Source organism: Petaurus breviceps, unplaced genomic scaffold, assembly GCF_028583685.1.
Source record: "Petaurus breviceps papuanus isolate PSGF00001 unplaced genomic scaffold, PetGlider_PUasm1.0 120, whole genome shotgun sequence".
Classification (NCBI taxonomy): domain Eukaryota; kingdom Metazoa; phylum Chordata; class Mammalia; order Diprotodontia; family Petauridae; genus Petaurus; species Petaurus breviceps.
The window spans coordinates 4,289,104-4,310,465 of NW_027185627.1; the positions used below are offsets into that span (position 1 = coordinate 4,289,104).

Here is a 21,362-nt window from a genome sequence, read left to right on the forward strand (position 1 = left end):
ATCTGCCATCCTTCAAACTTATAGGATGGATCATAGATCTTGAGCTACAAGGGACACTGAAAGTCGTTCAGTCCAACCCCTTCATTTTAAGATGAGGAAATTAAGACTTGGGGAGTGGGGGGTGGGAGTGGGGACAGGCAAACAGAGGCCTCGCTAAATAGTAAGCATCTGAGGTGAGAGCTGAACCAAAGTCTTCTAATCCCAGAGTTAGCATCATTTCTACTAAAGAAAGCTTCCTGTTTTGTCTGCTACTTTCTTTTCTTTCTTTTTTTTTTTTAAAGCAATCGGGGTTAAGTAACTTGCTCAAGGTTACACGGCCAGTTATTTCTGGGTGTGGTGCTGAGTATCTGAGCCCAGATTTGATGGATTTGATCCAGGTCATCCCGACACTGGGGCTGGTGCTCTTACTTGCTGAGCCGCCTGGCCGCCCCTGTCTGCTACTTTCTTACTGAATGAAGCCTAATATCACAAAGATGGAAAGTTATCTTGTAATCTTGTTTAAGTAATCATGTTTATAAATTTCAAAGGTGAGGAACTTACTATTTCATCCTAAGTATCAAATTGCAGGACAGTAGAGAGAAAATACAATTTTAGGTTACTCTTTGTCCTAGGACATTATAAATCAAAACACTGGTGACTTCATATTTATCATATTAAATTTCCTTTTAATTTACTTTCAAGTTAGGATTGAAGTTATTTTGGCATATTTATATTTCCCAAACCACAGGTTTAGTTATGATTCAACTTTGTTTAAAACAACTTGTGAGCTCAGACTTCTTCTTTTAGAGGACATTTTCCCCCCACTGAAATAACTTAAGCTTCCATCATTCATTACTTTAACCTGTGGTGAAAAACCTGATGTATCCCTGACTTGACATTAGTATCAAAATTCTACATTAATTGGTTGGGGTTCAGGTCAATTTTATCAAAAGTTAAATACCTGTCTAGTCTAATTTTAATTTTCAGTCTAAACATGAGAAAAATCCTTGGGTTATATGCGAATACTATGTGTGTATTAGACCTATTGATTTCCTAGAAGTAACTTGGATCAAGAATCAGTCAAGTCAATCAGATCAATTATCAAGAGCATTTCTCGTGAGTCTGCTCTTTCGAGAGTCATATGAAAAGGGTTGAGATCTATGGAGATGATTAAAAACATAGAGAAGAACACCTCAAGTATAAGGATAAAAAATCCTGGGATTTATTCAACTTAGAAAGCAGTAAATGATGTTATGGTTCTGATTCACGGAAGATGGGGACCAACTATTTTTTCATCTTGTAGTATATCTGGAGGGTGACAGGATTTCAATTAGAAATGAGTAATAACTAAGAAAGGTGATGAAATCTCCTAAGGAGATTACTCATTAAACAATAACTTTTTATCATTTGGTGATGGGCTTAAGTGTGATCTATCTTGGAGAAAAATTAAATGGACTTTAAAGGTGTCTTTTAGCCATGAGACTCTGGAGTCTGATTCTCAAACACCTAATAGCTACTGTCCCAGGGACAGCACATGGACACATCCTATGGCTCCTACAGGGTCCATAGTAGACATAACGGATTTGAGAACTTCAGCCAAAGGAATTCAGATATACTTTCATTATATTTGGATATAAATTTAGTATTAGAAAATGCATTCTTGAGTAAAAGTGCTATTTTTGGACCATTATTATCAGGGAAGGTTGGATTTCCTACACTGAACAATTGACACCTAAATATACTTTCACATATTGCTATGAAATTTGTAGATTCTGAAAGCACAGGCCTTTTCCAAATATCTGCCTGCATCTTAAATAATTGGAAAAAAACCACACTATTAATTGAATGCAAATTTAATTTATTAGTCTAGACATATGACTCTGTAAAACTGATTATTCTAAAGATAGCTACATACATCATGGAAGCAGAAGAGCTAAGTTGTGGAAGACTATTAAGTAATACTTAGGCTCCCCAAAAGGGATCATCAGCAGAGCAGAGCAGAGTATGAAGAAGTCTTTAATAGTTGGTGCTTGGTAGGTCCATTGAGATAAGAGTCCTTATTTGTGGGCATTGTGAATAAGCATTTATAATTTAAAATCAGATACCATTAATTATGGAAAGGGCTGTGAGATGGAAATATTTGGGGTGGGGAAGCTATCTTAGTAAGTGAGTACTTTTAACTATGATCACTGTGGTATCCTATTCCTGGTATTTACCATAGTTACCTATTTACCAACCATATGTAATATCTTTTAGTCTGTGATAGGTGGAGATTTATAAAGCCTAAGAATCCCCCACCTCAGAATTTCCTGGCATGGGATGACTGGAATTTACCTTTCCAGAGGTATTATATTAAGAGGAGTTAAGAAAAGAAAGTACCACATTTCTCTGCACATAAAAGGTGCTTAATTGATTGAGTCCCACTGACTTTGATTATTCCTGGGGACCATTCATGGAATCATTTTGCTGGATACAATTAATAATGTTATTCTTCTCCCTCCTTTATCTTTACTAGCTTTGATTTAGAAAATAACACAAAGTTTTTCTAATCTGATGTACTTTATTGATCTCTTTCCTTGCAAACATATGCAAACTCAGGACTCAAGGGAACATAAAAGGTTATCAGATACAGAGTTATCCATTTTAGTTGCTGGTTGGCTATTGTAAGGCATTAATGAGGTTTATTAGTGGTTGATGAATTTTCTGTAAAGTAGTAAAGAAAGCCACCCAAGGAAGCAACTGCTGCTGCTGTATTGATGGAAGAACACCAGCCTAGGGAGAAATAATCTTGTTAGATTATACATCAGATATGCTTTTCACTGCTACTTTAGGACTTATAGACTTAGTTTATGTGGAGTTTAGCAAAACGCTTGACAAAATATTTCATACTATTCTTGTAGAGAATGGAGTAATAGGAATTAGACCGTAATATAATCAGATGGATTCAGAACTTGTTGGATGGCAGACTCAAAAAGCATTTGCAAATAGTTCAATGCAAGAGTGTGCTGAAGTCGATTCAACTAACTTGGAAGAGCTGAGAGTTACCATAGTTCACATTGATGTAATCACTCATTTATTCAGCTTCAGGTAGGGACATTTAACTTCATGTGGTAATGTCTCATTTTATTTAGAAGGGTTTTTCATCTTCCACTGTGCACATACATGTCTTTTTTCATTTGAACAATTTCCCCTAGGATATCATGGAACCAAGGCTCCATATTTTACATAAACTAAGAGGAAGCTAGAGTCCAGATTCATGCAAAAATGGAAAGAATGGAAATTGTCTTGCTCCTCTGTCCCAATCCTACGTTCTTTCTTCTGTTTCCACAATACTAAATGAATTTATGTGTTTAAAAGAAGCAAGAAATTAAGGATCCTGATGCAAGAGGGCAAATGTGGCCTCATAGATATTCATGAGACTTAGGTAGGTTAAAACCTTTGACTAGACTGTGTCTAAGAACATATATACCTTTTAAAAAAGAAACAGAAGTAAAGGAGGGGCAATATTGTATATTAATAATATAGACTCATGTGAAGAAATCTAGAAACAGGAGGGAAAAAAGCATGGTGGAGAGTATTTGGGTGAAGTCAAAGGATGGAAAAGTGGAAGAAATTTTTGTTATTTGAATATACCATGTTATATCTGAACATAAAGAGGAAATAGGGAAGGAGGAATAGATCATAAACCTGGCACAGAGTTATGACAAAGTGATGAGAGGCTGCAATCATACAGCCATATGCTGGAGCTATCATGCTATGCAAAGAAGAACATCTAATAATCTCTTGACTTTCCTGATAATTTTATCCTTCACAAGATAGAGGAGCCATGAGGAGAAATTCTGTTCTGGATCTTATTTTCACTACTGGAGAGGAAGTGGTTGCTGGGGTGGAAACAATGGGACTATTAGGGAAAGTCACCACTCTATCCTAGAGTTTGTAATAGAGGAGAAAAAAATCTAGCCATATCCTAGGTTTTAGAAAAGCAATTTTCAAAGGGTTCAGAAAAAAATATATATAAGGTAGGATCCCATGGAGCAAAATGCTTCCAGAGAAGTTAATCCAGGAGGAATGGGAGATGCTCAAGAATGAAATTCTGAAATTGTAAAGGAACAACATCACTGTCAGCAATATTTGAAAGGTCATGAAAATTGGGAAATGTACCACATGGAAAAAAAAAAAAAAGAAGAGGTCATGCCAGACTATCCTTATTTCCTTTTTTGATAGGATTATTGAATTAGAAGATGAAGGGAATGCTATAGCCTTAGTTCACCTGGAGTTTAACAAAACTTGTCAAAATATATCATACTATTCTTATAGAGAATAGAATTATATGGATTAGACAGTAATATAATGAGATGGATTCGGAATTCACTGGGTGCAGAATTAAAGAACATTTGTAAATAGTTCAATGCAAGGGTGTAATGGAACCAATTTTCATCAACTTGGAAGAATTTGTTAAGTTTTCATTGTCAGCATTTACAACTCAGAAATGTGCAATTAATACAAGTTGGGGCTTGATGTACTGTGTTGTTGATTATTTAGACTTAAGAAAGTGTTAATTATGCAGATTAAACTTAAAAGCATGTGAATCCATTTTTTTTTTCCTGGAAAGTCTGATTGTTAAACATTTACCAGAACACCCTTGGTTCAATGTCACCATAGCAAAAGGTTTCTTGTGCAGTACTCCAGGGATCTGTATTTGAGCCTATGCTTTTTAATATTTTTATTAATGACTTCAGTAAAGAAATAGAGACCATATTCACCATAGTTAGAGAAGACACCAAAATCAGATGAATGGTAGAGTTGGGATCCAAAAGATTCTTGACAGGCTAGAGCATTAAGCTAAATCTAATAAGATGAAATTCAGTAAGGATAAATGTAAAGTTTTGCACTTGGGTTAAAAAAAATCAGCTTCAACAATATAATATGTGGACAATGTGGTTAGACAGCAGGTGTTCTGGAAAGAATCTGGGCGTTTTAGTGTACTGCAAGCTCAATATAAGTCAGAAGAAGGATGTGGCGGCCCAAAAAACTAATGCAATCTTGGGCAGCATTAGGAGAGGCAGAGATTCCTGGAATATGGAGGTGAGAATCCCACTGGAATCTTTTCAGACCTCATTTGGAAAAATGTATTCAATGCTGGGCAACAGAGTTCAAGGACATTGATTAGTTGGAGAGTATTGAGATAAACCCAATCAGAATGGTGAAGGGTCTATCTCCAAGACACATGAGGATAGGCTTAAGGAACTGAGCATGCCTAGCCTAGAGAAGAAGATAATTGGGATGGAGGAAATGATATCAGTCATATCTGTTTGAAGGACTGTGATATGCAGGAGGGAAAAGACTTGTTCTACTTGGCCCCAGAGGGTAGAACCAGGAGCAGTGGATGAAAATTCCAAAGAGACACATGTAGGCTTGACATCAAGAAAAACTTCCTCACAATCTGGTGAATCACCCCTCCTTGGAAGTCTTTAAGCACAGACTAGATGATCACGCATCAAGTACCTTAAAGCAGAGATTCTTTGACATAGGGATGGGCTAGATGGCCAACAAGGACTGAGGTCTTGAAAAGGTCTAGATTTTGTTTCCTTTTTGAAACTGCTCTTACGGCTAAAAATAACAGTCTTTTTTAGAGAAATGCTGGCTAAGACAAACAGGGCTCTATTTTGTTCGAACCTAAAACCTGAAAATAAATTGCTGAGAAAAGAAGAGAGGATTCTGGGAAAATGGCAGAGTAGGTCAGAAAATTCCAAGCTCTCAAGATTTTCCCCCCACAAAAGAGTTAAAATAGCACCTTAGGGCAAACAAAGTGTGGGTGGAGATCAATAAGAACAGGGGCATAATTGGGGTCCTCCTGGGGCAATTTGAGAAGATTGGAAGAAAAATCCCAGGATGAGGCTTGGTCCCTGGTGAAGAGTAAACACTTCCAGACTAGGTTCCATTTTAACAGCAAGCAGCTAGCTAGCCTCTTAAACAATAAGCAGCAAGCCCTGGGGATAGTTGGTTTGAGAGGCTGCCTTGGCCCCAGTCACCAGAACTTTTACATCTAGGATAGTGAGGGGAGTTGGGTGTTTGAGCTGGGAAAGATCAAGGGAACCTCTCCTGACCAGGAATGCCAGACCCAGCTGTGCTGTGAAGATCATTGGGGGCAAGAAGGAATCAGCACATACCGGGTGAGTGTAGAAGTAGTGGGGCAGAAAGTCCCTGACTGGGGGTACTTACAGAAGAAGGTTGTAGGTTTGGCTTTGGTTTCAGGCTAGAGGGAAGAACTGAAGATCCTGGGGTAAAAGGCACCATTTCCCATACCCCAGAACTAGAGGTGATTACAAATAATTAAACTATCACCCCACAAAAAAAATGCACAGGCAAAGGGGAAAGAATACAATTGTAGAAACCTATTATGGGAATAGAAATGACTGGGATTCATCTTCAGAGGAGGATATTGAAGTAAAGAAACCCCCAAAGAGTAATGTCATATGGTCACCTGCCAAAAAAGAATTTAAAGAAAACCTTAAAAAAGACTTTAAAAATCAAATGACAGAGATGGAGGAAAAACTAAAAAAGAAAATAAGAATAATCCAAGAAAAACAAGACGGGTATGAAAGGAAAATCAACTAACTAGAAAAGGAGATCCAGAATCTTAAGGAAGAAAATGACACCTTGAAAATTAGAATTGGGCAAAGTGAAGCCAGTGAAATTATAAGAGATCAAGAAATGATTAAACAAAAATATGAATAATGAAAAAATAGAAGAGAAAGTAAAACATAAGAAAAACAACAGATTTGGAGAATAGATCAAGAAGAGAAAATGTAAAAACAATTGGACTAACTGAAAGTTATGATCAAAAAAAGAATCTTGATACAATAATATAAGAAATAATTAAAGAAAATTGTCCTGAAGCATTAGAACAAGGGGGAAAAAATTCAGCAAGAAAAAAAAATTCATCAGTTATCACTTAAAAGAGATCCTATGAGGAAAACTATAGGAATATCATAATCAAATTCCAAAATCCTCAGCTCAAGGAAAAAATATTAAAAGCATCAAGATTAAAACAATTTAAATATGATGGTGCCACAATTAGAATCGCAGAAGACCTAGCAGCAGAGACATTAAAGGACTGCAGGTCTTTGAACACAACATATCAAAGAGCGAAAGAACAGGGACTCAGGCCAAAAATATCATAGTTGCAGAGTTGACTATTATCTTGAATGAAAAAAAAAATGGACATTTGATAAACTCCTAGACTTTCAAGACTTTGTTAAAAAAGATTCTGAACTTAATAGAAAATTCGATATATAAGAGCCAATACAAATACGAGGTATATAACAAAGACTGATCATAAAGGATCCATAAGGACAGACTGTTTACTTTTTATATATGTAAGATGTATGTCTAAGATTCTTATTAACAATTGGGTAGTTCATAAAAAAGATTGGGGAAAACCTGAGTATGATATGAATTTAAAAAGTAAAACCATTTAGGAACAGCTAAAAAGAGTAATCATTTTATACAAATGAAGTGTGCAAGACGAAGAATTGATACACAGGAATTAGATGGGAGAGGAGGACTGGTAGTTCTGGTAATCTGCCTTCATCGGGAATGGGTGTAAGAGGGAACAATACATAGATATATATTTAAAAGAGTATAGAAGTCTTCTAAATTCAGTAGAAATAAAACGGTAGGGGCATAGGGGCGGGGGAGAAGAAAAGGAAGGAATCTTTAGAGGGGAAGGTGAGGGAATAGGTAAATAGGAGTACAGAAGGGTGTTTAGATTTATGGAAATGGGAGGATAGGGGAGGTATCCTTGGAGGCGGTAGGCAAGTCATAAGAGGGCAAGGTAGTGGGTAAAAGTAAAGCAGAGGAGGCAGGAGGGATAGGAAACAAGAGATATTTATATTTATAAAAACAAAGATCAGGAGTAGAATAGGTTTGGGAAAGTATATGTCTATATATATATGTGTATGTATATATCTATAGCTATGGAGAAACATCTAAACTTTATTGTAGCCTTTGGGGGAGTGGGGGAGGGTATGTATAGATTTATAGCTATAGAGAAACATCTAAACTTGATTCTGACCTTCTAGGGAGGTATTGGAGGGGAGGGAAAAAAAGAACAAAATAAAAAGCACACAACAGAGAACAAAAGAAAACTCACAAGGAAGCAAAGAAAAGATGGACAATTCTCAACACAATGAGTATTATTTATCACATAGGCTTTCTTGAAATGAAAATTTTTTGTTACATATTTTGAATCCTCTCTTCTGTTCTGCTATGACATGACTTGCTTTTTTTTTCTTTCTAATTTGTATTTACATTCCAATATTTGAGTTTATGATATATTTTTGTTTCTTTATACCCTATTTGTGTTCTGGTGACTGAGTCTAAAATAAAATTTTGGGGTAAAAAAAGAAAAAAAGACATACTACATCAAATTGTTGGAGAAATAGGAAATTGCAGCAAGTATTTAATCTTTTCCACTTTTTCATGCCCAAGTCTTTCATCCTTTAGTTTTTTGGACTCCCTGACATTAATGAAGATGGTTTCCCCTTCACTTTTTTCTTAAAGACTGTAGCCTAAATGTATATTTTCAGAGCAGCAAATTCAACGCACACACACACACATACATATACATATATATATACATATATTATATGTCATCTTTCATGCACTTGAAACACATATTTGTTTCCAATAATTTACCTTCAAGGTGATTCCCTCTCATTAATGGCTGGTTTCCAATGATAACTAATGAGAAGAAATAGAAAGGAGTATCACGAATGTGTACACATTCTTTTCTCTTCCTCTATTCTCATCTCCATCATTCCTGACTTGGGGGAAACCTTGTATTTTTTCACTTCTAAAACATGCTTCTTCTCCTGACTATGACCTTATAGTGCTATATAAATGTGAGGGATTATTGTGTCTTCTTCCTTGTGTTCTAGAATTATTTTGCGTCTCCCACAGTTTTCCCTCTTCCTTAAAATTCTTCCTTATTGTCACTTCCTTTCACAACCTCCATTTGATTGATTTCAACTTAGAAACTCCATTGTAAAGCCCTGAGCTCAGTTTCTTGCTTCCTTGAAAGTGCTTCTCTTCTCATAAGGTTAGGTATTATCTGTCCCTTGGATAAAGATTATGAACACCAAGCACAGAGACAGGTCTCGGATTGCACTGTTGGCAGTCAGTAAGAGTTTATGATGTGTGATCATTGTCATCATCACAATACTCCAAATAAAATCTTTTCCTCACATGTTGTTCACCCACAGTGATCACTTGCTCTTCTTATATTTGTTGCTCATTTATTCTAAGAGTTCTAGAGACTAGAATCTGATGCTAAACCTACTATTTCTTGCTTTCAGTAGTGAGTATGGGCCTACACTCACTTAATATCTTTAATTCATTGTCCATAAAGATGGTGTTAAGAGAAATGGCATTAAAGAGAAGTGTAAACAACTTTACTGTTTTCTTCAGAATCCAGAGGAGGACTTGACTCTTCTTCACTGTCATTTATTGTATTTACAAGCAGGCATTCTCTCTGCTTGGTTTTCAAAAATGTAACAAAGAGGAGATCAGTATTGTAGAAGGCAGTGTAAATGATGGCTAGGTCCCATAGACTGTCTAATTTATATCTTGGGGACATAGTCAATAATTCATATATCTGATTTCAAAAAGACTATTGTGTGTTCTGTATAATATTGGCCTTTTAGGTAGCTAACTAGATCCCATTTGGTGAGCTTTGCATATTTTAGCCTTTATCTGTCTCCAGACCTTCTGTTTATTGTGTGTGTTTAAATGCAAATCTCTGTAACCCTTACCAATCACCACTTTCTCTTACTCTTAATAGTTTTACTTTCCCAACCCAACACACAACATACATACACACACATATCCTCAAGCTCACCCTATTAAATGTTTGAGGAAATAGCATTTGATATTTCTAAAGAATCCAAGGCCCTGATGCTACAACCTCGCCTGATGGAATATGCCAGATTGCATTGGATCTTCTCTAACTCAACTTCCCTACCACCATGGCAGTCAACTTTACTTACAAATCTTCCAATAGCATCCTTCCTCAGCATTCTGCCATTTGAGAATAGTCTTAATCCACTGGATCTTGTAGAAATCTGAGTACCCAGAAAATCCACAGAGCATGACTGAGGAAAAGAAGATGGGATTAGTCATCTTCCCAACATGCTGGGTGCCTTTGACAGTCCTTCCCATAAACCTGTCTCTGTGCCCATTTGCATGCCTTCTGTGTTCCCAGGGCTCAGTACCAAGCTGAGCAAAACTGAATCTGTTGAGCCACTGGGACTCTTGGCTAGCAGAGAAGACTACATCTTTGCTATAGCAACAGGAGGCACAGCTTAGTTCAACTTTCATTTTAGCGTCCCCTCCCCCATTAAGAGCGTTCAGTCAATGTTGGATGAAATTCATAGGTTCTTTGTGTGATGGAAAGTCCTGATGAGATTTCGATTTCAAAGCTAAAGAACCTCTAACACTTGGTTTTACTTTATCCCTGGGGTTTTGATGCTTATCAGTTAAAAATTCTTTCAGGAGTTTAGGGGATCAGGGTTGTGACAAAGGCAGAATGTGTGTGTGTGTGTGTGTGTGTGTGTGTGTACACATGTTGGTGTCTTAAGGGCAAGGAAGATAATTTGCACTTATCTGTAGAATGGAAGGCAGTTCATACTATTTATCATGAAGATACTTTTATTTAGAAACAAGGATCCATTTTTTTCTATTTTCAAATTCAATTCCATCATGTTAGAACAAAAGATGTCCATGTAGTATTTTGATTGGAGAAACAGATCATTTGAGCATTCTTTCTAAGGAACAGACAACCAGAGAGCATTGAAATGAGCATTGCTAGTAGCAATGAGTAGCAGTTCTTATATGTGAAAGTTATATTTTTGAGATGGATTTTTAAATTGTCACTGTATTTAAGGTAAAGTCTTTTGCTCAGATTCCTTTTGCAAAAGTCTCTGTGATTGTTTCATCAGTACCTATAAGTGTAGTGTTATCTAAGAATAAACCTTTCTTACCTTTCGGAAGAACAGCTATAGCAAGGTCTGAGAGATAATTAATATAAAGACCCAGTTGCCATTTACTGACTTACTTATTTCCATTCTTATCAGATACAAACAACCAATTCTTCCTATGCCAGGTGAGCTCTTGAATTTTTAAAAACAATTTAAACTGCTTCATTGAGCTCTTAATTTTGACTACTGTACCTACCTCTAATTTTGGATCAGTAGCATCAGATAGATTCAGAAGAGCAGAAGGAAAAAAGACAGAAAAGGTCTTCTTTTCTTTCCACTAGTCCAAAAAGTAGTAGAGAGATCCTTGCTAACATGGCAAGATATAAATAATTATGAATAAGTTAATGCTCTAAGTTGGAATCTTCTTATAAGGAGATTAAGGTTTCTTATAGATAAGGAAAAATATGGACTACATACTAAAGGGAAAATATATTTGTTATTCTGATTTTTAACCCCATTAAAATACTTGTCCAATATGTGGTGCTGCTGACTAGCTTTCTGATCCTCTGAAGTGACTTATTGGGCACTTACCATTTTGGCTATTTGGAAGTAGGAGAGCTGTTTAACCAGTTCTTCACCACTTTGTCTAGGTGCAGTCATGAGTCCTGTGCAGAACTTGGTGACATTGCATGGCTTACTGTTCTCTCTGAGGAGCAAGCAGTTCCAGGGTGTTATACGAGGAAAATAATAAATGAAGTTCAGGAGAGGTATAGGCCTGGCCATGCTGGCACAGGCCCTTGTTACCATTATAAGAACTGGACACGGGCTTGAATAGCACATAGAAATGAAAGCAGGTACTGTGAGAAGAATTTGTATGACTATTAATACTTTTCTATCCAGGAAAGAAAAAGTACAAAACTCACGTGGTTCCTAGTAAAAGTGTCATGCAAGAATCACTTAATTTTTCTGTAAAAGGAATTGAGTCATCAAACTTGGAATAGATCATAGAGGAGTTTGTGTTACTCCATGAAAGAGGGAGCTTCCAAAATTCTGGCTGTAGAATCTCTTGGAATTCTGTCAGAGTGAAAGGGTAAGATTTGATCAGTGATAAGGTAAAAAAAAAGTAATTTTATATAACTTTTGACAAATCTATGCCTTTTCTCATCTATTTCCTCCTGCTCCCTGCCTTTGTTCCATTTCTTTTTCTTTAAGATTAACTTCCACTTACCCATCTTGTACGTATATACTTGGGGCAACTAGTTGACACAGTAGTTAGAATGCTGAGCCTGAATTCAAGAAGACAAGTACAAATCTCTCCTTAGACACTTATTAGTTCTTTAACCCTGGTCAAGTCATTTAACCTCTCTGTTTGCATAATTTTCCTCCTCAATAAAATGTGGATAATAACAACAACCTGCCAGGGTTGTTGTGAGGACTAAATGAGAAGATATTTGTACAGTATTTAGAACAATGACTGGCACATAAGTAGGCATTAGAATGTTAGCTTTTGGGTTCAGAGACCACATTTTTTTACTTTGTATTCCCAGTACAAAGACCCTGTGCCCAATATGTGGCACACAATAAGCACTTAATAAATGCTTCTTGCCTGAATGACAATGGCTTTCATAGAATCATAGAATTTGAGGGTTGGAAAGAACTTCAGTTACCACATAGTCTAATATATATTGGTTTGAGAAATTGATTTCTATTCCATTGATGTTCTAGACATACCTATCTCATACCCAGATTTCTTGTAAGATCATAGATCCTACAAGGATCAAAGATCATAACCCTGGAACTAGCAATGACTTCAGAGAACAGTTCCACTATTTCACAGAGGTGGAAACTGAGTCCTAGGGAGGTTAACTGACTTCTCCAAGATCACACAAGCACTAAGTGTTATAGTCAGGATTTGAACTTAAAGCCTCTGCCCCCAGAGCCTATGTTCTTTCCATGGCACCGTCAAATACCACCTTGAAGGCAAATAGCTTGGGACTTATGGACAACACTAGCCCTTCAAAATATTGGTTTGAAATCAATTGGGAAATATAATTCGTATTAACAGGAAGAGGTCCATAATGGGCACATTAAGTCCCAGAGAATATTTCTAGTCTATCTCCTCCAGTAATGACTGGGGAAAATTTAATTAAAAAACAAAAACAAAGCAGGGACTCCAAGTTTGGTTAGAAAGTGAGGGTTTCTTTCACTGATCATAGTTAGAATGTCTACTCAGGGTGACATTAAGTATGATTTTATTCAATGCTGGGCTTCCAACCTAGGCCCATTTCTTTAGAGCTGCCAGAGGGATATTTTAGTATCTGAAGCAATTGTGATGGGAGAAGATTTCTACTACTGCCTCTCAGGCTAGTATTATGCTCCTGGTAATATGTGAGGAGGCTGCATAGCTATTTGTCCACTCAATTCCACAGGTTTATCATGATCATTTAAGCATGGAAGCTAGACCAGTTTGTCTAAGAAATAACCTCTAGAAAAACAAAATATTTTCAAATCCTTTGTTACTGAAGAAATTCTGTCTTTACTCATCTTACCTACTAAGTACTTGAAGTCAACAATTTTGAGGAAAATTTTGACTCTGGGGATGATTAGCGTCAACTTTTTTATTATCTCCTTAACATTCAAGTTCAGTGGTTTCAGGTCAGAGTCATGGGCCCATTTTTCCAGGATGCCTTTTAGCTGTACTGTGAAGGAACAGGGAAGGGCTGTGAATCAAATCTTATTCCATACATATGCTCTGATTCTCCTGATTCAGAGAAGTGTCTCTGAGTCTCATTCCAAAACTACTTTCCCTAAAATTTCACCATTATTGTCCTAGTTCTCTCCACCAGGTGGGAGGTACCAATCCCCACCCCATTTCACAATTCAGCCTCCTGATTGGTCAGAAGGCAAGGGGGGGACAAAGGGACTGGAAACAAGGGAAGTACGGTCCAATAGAAACTCCCTTCTTCCCTTCCAAAAATTTTCCAAAAAATAAGTGCCCTTGGGGGCAGCTAGGTGGCACAGTGAGTAAATCTCTGGCCCCAGAGTTAGGAGGACCTGAGTTTGGTTCCAGTCTCAGACACTTAACACCCACACACAAAAAAACAAACTAGCTGTGTAACCTTGGGCAAGTTACTTAACCCCAATTGCCCTCCAAAAGGAAAAAAAAAAAAAAGTGCCCTTTTCCTCACAGAACACAGCTGTGAAAATAAATGAAGTCATATGTGGGAGGCTCATGACTGACTTCTGTAAATTTGAGGGAAAGGATTTCTAGATAACTGAAGGATGAAACAGTATGAGAGTTCAACTTCATTTTTTTCCCTCAGAGACTTCAGAAAAAGATCATTTCTTATTTACCCCCAGATGAGTAAGGAAAATTGAACTAGTTTTCCAGGATTGCTATTGTTCCTCATTCTCCATATAAAAAGTCATTAAACATAATCAAGAAACTTCTACCATGTTCCCACCTTTCCTTGACCACCTGAGCAGCCTGCAGATTCTGCTGAGAGAAACTTCCCTTTCTTCTTGGAGCTCCTATTATAGGTTCTTCACATGAATAGTTTAAAAAAATTTCCCATCTTGTTAGTAAAATGCTGAAAGAAAATGAGCCACAGAGACTACCTACCGTGATTTACTTGGTTGGCCTACAGCATTTTTTAAGGACCTATATTTCCCATTTTTTTCTTTCTTGTTTCTTAAAATTCCTTGTATTTCTGAAAAGCTAAATGAAGCAAGGCCAGGGATGCCAAATGATCAAGAGACATGTAATCTTTTTAAGTTTCAAAATTTAGAAGGTTCAATGTCAGATCGTCTCCTGTCTCCAAGGTTGACCATCAGTAGAAAGGTGTGAAAACAATTTCAGTTGCTAGTCAACCTGTGTAAAAGAAAAAAAAAATCACCCTACCTTTTAGCATCAAAAATCCCACCAGCGAATCCAAATTAAATTCCTTGTATCTCTTTTCCACATAGGAGGTGGCTTTTTCCAGGGCAGAAAGGATCACTTTCCCCATGGCAATCTTAGTCTCTGACTGGTGTGAATTTTGGAGAGACACGGGTGGTAATAGCAGCATTAGCAGCAGCAGCCCCAGTAAGTACATATCCTCCACTCAGCCAAGTGGTTTGCATGAGTTCCTGTGCTGAGTGTCTCACACAGTAACCTCCTTTAACTACCTCTCCCTCCCTACCCCCTTACTGGGCAAAAGGAGGAGCAAAGATTTCTACCACCCTAGACAAGCTGATGAATGCCAACTCTGCACTCTAGGTCTTAGGTAGTGAGTAAAGGGATTGCTATGCAAAAGGAATTTTGGGTATGACTTTGACTATAGGTTACAACCCCAGGTTGAGGGGTGGGTAGAAGGTCAGTGTGACTGGATTAAGTAGTAGCCCTGCTTTGAAACACATTACTGTCACAGGATTTGGAAATCCTTAGGCACAGCCTGATGAGGGAGAGTAGGGGAGAGAAAGCTTATTGTTTTCCAACATTCATGTTCTATAGTCTCTTCTGACCAGATGATTTCTAGGGTCCTTTCAGAAGTATATCCTAGAACTCCACTCTGGAAGCCCCAGACAAACCTGCCTTTGACTTCTCTGGTTATCAACCTTATACAGATGGCTCCCAAACCTATGTATCCAGCTATGTTTCCTGAGCTCCATTCCTACATTCCTAGCCGCCTACTGGCCATCTCCAGTGGCATTTCAAACCCAATGTGTCCAAAATGATATCTATCTTTCTCACTCAGAGTTACTTCTTCTACAAGTTTCCCTATTTCATGGTAACAATCATTGTCTAGTCGTCTGGGTTTGTAACTTTGGAGTTATCCTTGACTCTTTCCTGTCCTTTATCAGCTATTTTGAATCAAGCTTTGTTAATTCTATTTCAACAATATTTTTCCTATCATGTCCCCACTCTCAGTCCACGTGGCCATCAGTCACCCTACTTCAGGATCTCGTCACTTCTCATTTCACTTGTAACACTGAACCTTTTATTGATTTTTCTATTCCTAACCTCCCCTCCTCCCATCCCATTCTGTATACATCTGTCAAAATAATCTTGTGGGACCAGTATGACCATGTGCTGTAGGCCATTGACAGACCTATGCATGACAATTGAGGGAACAAGCTCTGTGGCAAAGATAGAATTTCTTTAAAAAAAAATTAAATTATTTATTTTTAGTTTTAAACATTCAGTTTCATAAGTTTTAAATTTCCTCCCTCTCCTTTCCTCCCTAAGATGGTTTGCAATCTGATATGGGCTCTGCACATACATTCCTATTAAACACATTTTCACATTATCTGTGTTGCATCGAAGAATTATAACAAATTGGAAGAACCATGAGAAAGAAAAAAAACCAAAATAAAACAAAACAAAGATGAAAATAGTCTACTTCATTCTGAATTCTGACTCCATAGTTCTTTCTGTAGATGTGGCTGGTGTTTTCCATCATGTTTCCTTTGGAATTGTTTTAGGTCCTTGCATTGCTGAGAAGGGCTAAAGTCTATCAAAATCAGTTCTCACACACTGTGGCTGTTACTGTCTACAATGTTCTCCTTTTTCTGCTTCCCCCACTTAGCATCAGTTCATATTAGTCTTTCCAGGTTTCTCTGAAGTCTATTTGTTCATCATTTCTTATAGTACAATAGTATTCCATTACATTCCTATACCAAAACTTGTTTAGCCATTTCCCTGTTGATGGGTACCCCCTCGATTTCCAGTTCTTGGCCACACAAAAAGAGCTGCCATAAATATTTTTGTACATGTGGATCATTTTCCCATTTTTATGATCTTTTTGGAATATAGCCTTAGAATTAGCATTGCTGGGTCAAAGGATATGCACATTTTTATAGCCCTTTGGATATAGGTCCAAATTGCTCTCCAGAATGGTTGGATCAGTTTACAACTCCACCAACAATGAATTAGTGTTTCAACTTTTCCACATCTCCAATATTTATCATTTTCCTGTTTTTATCAAAATTTATCATTTTCCATGTTAGCCAATCTGATAGGTGGGATGTGGTTCCTCAGCGTTGGTTTTTTTTTTTTGTTTGTTTTTTAAACATTTGATTTTAAAACTTTGAATTCCAGATTCTTTCCCTCCCTCCCTCATTACCTACCCTTACTGGGAAGGTAAGCAATTCAATATAGGTTGTACGTGTGTAGCTACGCAAAACCTTTCCATAGAGGATATATTGTGAAAGACTGACTATATTTCCCTCCATCTTATCCTGCTCCCCCCACTTGTTCTATTCTCTATTTTGACCCTGTCCTTTTTCAAAAGTGTGTACTTCTAACTACCCTCCCCCCTAACCTGCCCTCCCCTCCATCATTCCCTTCTCATCCCCTTCCCACCTACTTTCCTGTAGGGCGAGATATCCTATTTAGTGTGTATGTCATTCCCTCTCTAAGCCAAATTCAGCGAGAGCAAGGTTGTCCCATTCTCTTTTGCCTTCCTGTTTTCCCCGCCATTGTAACAATTTTCCCTTGCCTCTTTTATAATGAGATAATTTACCCCATTCTGTCTCTCCCCATCTCCTCTCATTATATCATTATATTCCTCTTTTACCTCTCAATTTCAACTTTTAAGTACCATTCCTTCCTATTCAATTGATCCTGTGCCCTCTGTGTATGTATACCTGTACACATACATACACATACTCACATATGTATTCATATGCACATATACCCTCCTATGCAGACATATATATGTACACACACACACACACACACATACACACTCACTTATATTCCCTTCAGCTATCCTCATACTGAGAAGAGTTTCATAAGTTACAATTATCGTTTTTCCATGTAGGAATGTTAATAGTTCAACTTTGATAAGTTCCTTATGATTTCTTTTCCCTGTTTACCTTCTCATGCTTCTCTTGCTTCTTGTATTTGAATGTCAAATTTTCTATTCAACTCTGTTTTTTTTTCATAAAGAAAGCTTGAAAGTCCTCTATTTCATTGGATGACCATATTTTCCCCTGAAACATTATACTCAGTTTTGCTGGGTAGGTGATTCTTGGTTTTAATCCTAGCTCCTTTGGCCTCCAGAATATCATATTTTAAGCCCTTGGATCCCTCAATGTGGAAGCTGCCAGATCCTGTGTTATCCTGATTGTGTTTCCACAATATTCAAATTGTTTCTTCCTGGCTGCTTGTAATATTTTCTCCTTGATCTGGGAACTCTGGAACCTGGTTATAATATTCCTAGGAGTTTTCTTTTTGGGATCTTTTTCAAGAGGTGATTGGTGAATTATTTCAACCTCTATTTTGCCCTCTGGTTCTAAAAACATCAGGGCATTTTTCCTTGAGAATTTCTTGAAGGATGATTTTTAGGTTCTTTCTTTGATCATGGCTTTCTGGTAGTCCAATAATTTTTAAATTATCTCTCCTGGATCTATTTTCCAGGTCAGTGGTTTTTCTGAAGAGATATTTCATATTCCCTTCTATTTTTTCATTTGTTTGGATCTATTTAATAGTATCTTGATTTCTCACAAAGTCATTAGCTTACATTTGCTCCAATCTGATTATGAAGGAATTATTCTCTTCGGTGAGCTTTTGAGATTATTTTTCCATCTGACAAATTCAGCTTTTTAAGGCATTCTTCTCCTCATTGGCTTTTTGAGCCTTATTTGCCATTTGAGTTAGTCTATTTTTAAGGTGTTATTTTCTTCAGTCAGGTTGTTGACTCTCATTTCATAATTTTCTTGTATCATTCTCATTTCTCTTCCCAATTTTTCCTCCACTTCTGTTACTTGATTTTCAAAATCCTTCTTAAGCTCCTACATAGCCTCTGGCACCTGGTCATACACCCCAGGACCTTCACCCTAGACAGCAAGATCCAAGCAGATTAAAGCAAGAGCAATTACTCCTCATAATGGTTGCTTGGTCCTCCTACAATCTGTAGGCCAGGAGCTCTGAAGCTGGCATGTGGTAGTGGCTCCAGGGCCACCACACCTCCACCACCAGTTCTCACTCTGGAGGCAGAGGCTGGATTGCACTTTCAGTCCCCCTGTTCCCAAAGTCCACACTGACCTTTTACTTTGCCTTTGGCTTTTATGGGTTGATAATTCTGGAAACTAACACTGCTGTTGGTGATCCACTCTCCCGAAGTCCCTCCAGCTGTGGCTGGTTGGGGCCGCCCTGAAGCTAAAACCACAGGCTCACAGGGAGTGGGAGGTGTGAGGGTTGTGTGGGGGCTGGGCTCTGGTCCCAGTGCACTGCGATGGACCCTTCCTACTGGCCTGCTGGGCTTCCTTCAGTGGGAGATTTGTTTCTCTCTGTCACTTTGTGGATTCTGTAGCTCTAAAGTTTGTTTAGAGTCATATATTTTATAGGTATTTGAGGTGGTTATGGGGGGAGCTCAGGGAGTTTTCCTGCTTCTACGCTGCCATCTTGGCTCTGCCCTGTTAAAGTTGTTTTGATTTGCAAAAGATAGAATTTCTAAAGGGGAAGTTCCTCAGCTGTTATGTAGCAAAAAGAAAAAATTGCTCCATCGTAGGTAGTTATGATTGAAAGGACAACAACGACAAAGGCAGTTAGAACACAAAGATTTCTTTGATCTAATCACAACAAAAGTTGCTGTGCTGGTGAAGCAGAGAAGAAATTACCTCGTAGTTTGGAACCTGAGCTCAGTCTTGTGCTACAGGAAGAGCAGCTACCCTGCCTCCCTCTCCAAACAAGGACAGTGTCCAAAGTTAATCTTCTCTTTCATTTGGCTATTACAATAGAATTGATGGATGGTGTCATTCTGTGTTTATTTAGCTGGGCAGAATTCCTTTCTCTAGCCTGATGATCTTCCAAAGGAAGGTTTCTCCTCTCCAGCAGCATAGGTAAAGGAGTGATAGTTGGAAAGAGTTAGTTGGAAGCTTTTAAGCTTTCAGTGAATATAGTTTTCTCTTTGCATTCTAATCTGGCTACTCACAGGGAAAGATGGAAAAGAGCTCTTCCTCTTTCCTTATCTGTAGATTTATTGTATTGAAAAGTAAGAAGGAACTAAATTTGTATCTCAAATTCATTAGTCACCACCTTTTTGAGTATGGATTTCCAAAGTATGAAGCAGATATGCTGAATTTGCTATAGAAGTTTCCCTGAATGTATTCCCTTGGTATTGTTCAAGTTGATCAATCAATAAGCATTTATTAAACACCTACTATATGCCAGACACTCTGCTAGACACTGTGGATATAATGACCAAAAAAAGAAACAATCTGTGTTCTCAGGGAGCTTGCATTCTATCAGGGAACCTAAGAGGTACATGTAGAAATATATACAAAGAATAACATAAATGTATACAAAGTATAGCATGAATACACACAAAACAAATGGTAGATAGTTCAGTGCAAGTCCTTAATGAAGGAGAACACTATCAGGAGGTACATCAGGAAAGGCCTCTTGTAGGCGTTGGTGCTGGAACTCTAAAGGTGTGGGAGAAAGGTATTGAGGTAGAGGTGAGGAGGACGGACTTTCTAAGTATGAGACAGAGCAAAGATGAAAAATGAAATATCATGGGTGAGGAACAGAAACAATTCCATTTTGGATGAGCAATAGTGTTTAGGAAGAAGAGTCATATATAATAAGGTTGAAAAGGTTGGGGTTTAGTTGTCAAGGAAATCAAAAGCCAAAGGATATTTTATATTTGATCCTAAAGTAATAGGGAGCCACTTCAGTTTACTGAATAAAAATGTGACTTGATTAGAGCTGCCCCTAAGTAACATCACTTTGGTAGGTGTGTGGAGGATTGTTTGGTGGTGGCAGAGAAGAGAAAGCAGGAGACCCCTGCAATATGCCAAGTAAGAGGTACTGAGGGTGGTGGCTTTGCGATTAGAGAGAGAAGGGATGGGATGCCAGATACATTGTAGAGGTAGAAACAGCAAAATTTGGCAACTTATTATTGGACATGTGGGATAAGTGAAAGTAAGGAGGTAAGAATAATGCCAAAGAGGTGGCTCATTAGTGTTATCTCTTTAAGGCATGGGGAGATGCTTCCAGGTCATGTGAGCAGCAAGATGGAGGACTAGACATTTCCTCTAACCCCCATGACCCTTCAAATCTTTGCAAAACAGAAATCATGGACCAAAGATAAACAATTTCAGCTGTCTACATGGTCTAGCAAACCCAAATTCCAAAAGAAAGTTTAAAATACCCTTCATAATCCTGTGAACTAATGCTTACTCAACCTGTGTTCACTCAACATCCCTACTTTCCCTCTCATGCTATTGGCAAGAAGGCTGCACTAGTAGGCTCAGGGATACAACATAGACTTACAATGAAACCCACCCTTACATCTCAGTTTTCCTTCCCTCTTTCCAGTGCTATGGATACCTCAGTTCTAGGCTGCAAAAGTTGAGCTAGATTTTGATAGCCAGGGCTGCAGTCTGGAAGCACCAGTGCTACAAAGCCCCAAACTC

At 37.8% G+C, this 21,362-nt stretch overlaps 1 protein-coding gene across 1 annotated transcript; it reads right to left on the reverse strand.

The window, feature by feature from the left end:
• Nucleotides 1–2,613: 2,613 nt before the first annotated feature.
• On the reverse strand, nucleotides 2,614–15,052 carry LOC138162683 (UPF0764 protein C16orf89 homolog). Its single transcript, XM_069090047.1, has 8 exons — nucleotides 14,860–15,052; nucleotides 13,508–13,657; nucleotides 11,882–12,032; nucleotides 11,550–11,664; nucleotides 10,670–10,805; nucleotides 10,029–10,133; nucleotides 8,680–8,724; nucleotides 2,614–2,751 (listed from the first exon to the last, which is right to left on the reverse strand). The coding sequence occupies exons 1-8, from the start codon at nucleotides 15,050–15,052 to the stop codon at nucleotides 2,651–2,653; spliced, it is 996 nt and encodes a 331-aa protein (XP_068946148.1). The 3' UTR covers nucleotides 2,614–2,650.
• Nucleotides 15,053–21,362: the final 6,310 nt, after the last annotated feature.

Coding starts and splice junctions, on each gene's coding strand:
- LOC138162683 (XM_069090047.1), bottom strand. CDS start 15,052: ATGTACTTACTGGGGCTGCTGCTGCTAATGCTGCTATTACCACCCGTG. Junction 11,665..11,881: donor ACACTTTTACTAGGAACCAC/GTGAGTTTTGTA, acceptor CTTGCTCCTCAG/AGAGAACAGTAAGCCATGCA. Junction 10,806..11,549: donor ACTTCCAAATAGCCAAAATG/GTAAGTGCCCAA, acceptor TCTGTTCCTTAG/AAAGAATGCTCAAATGATCT.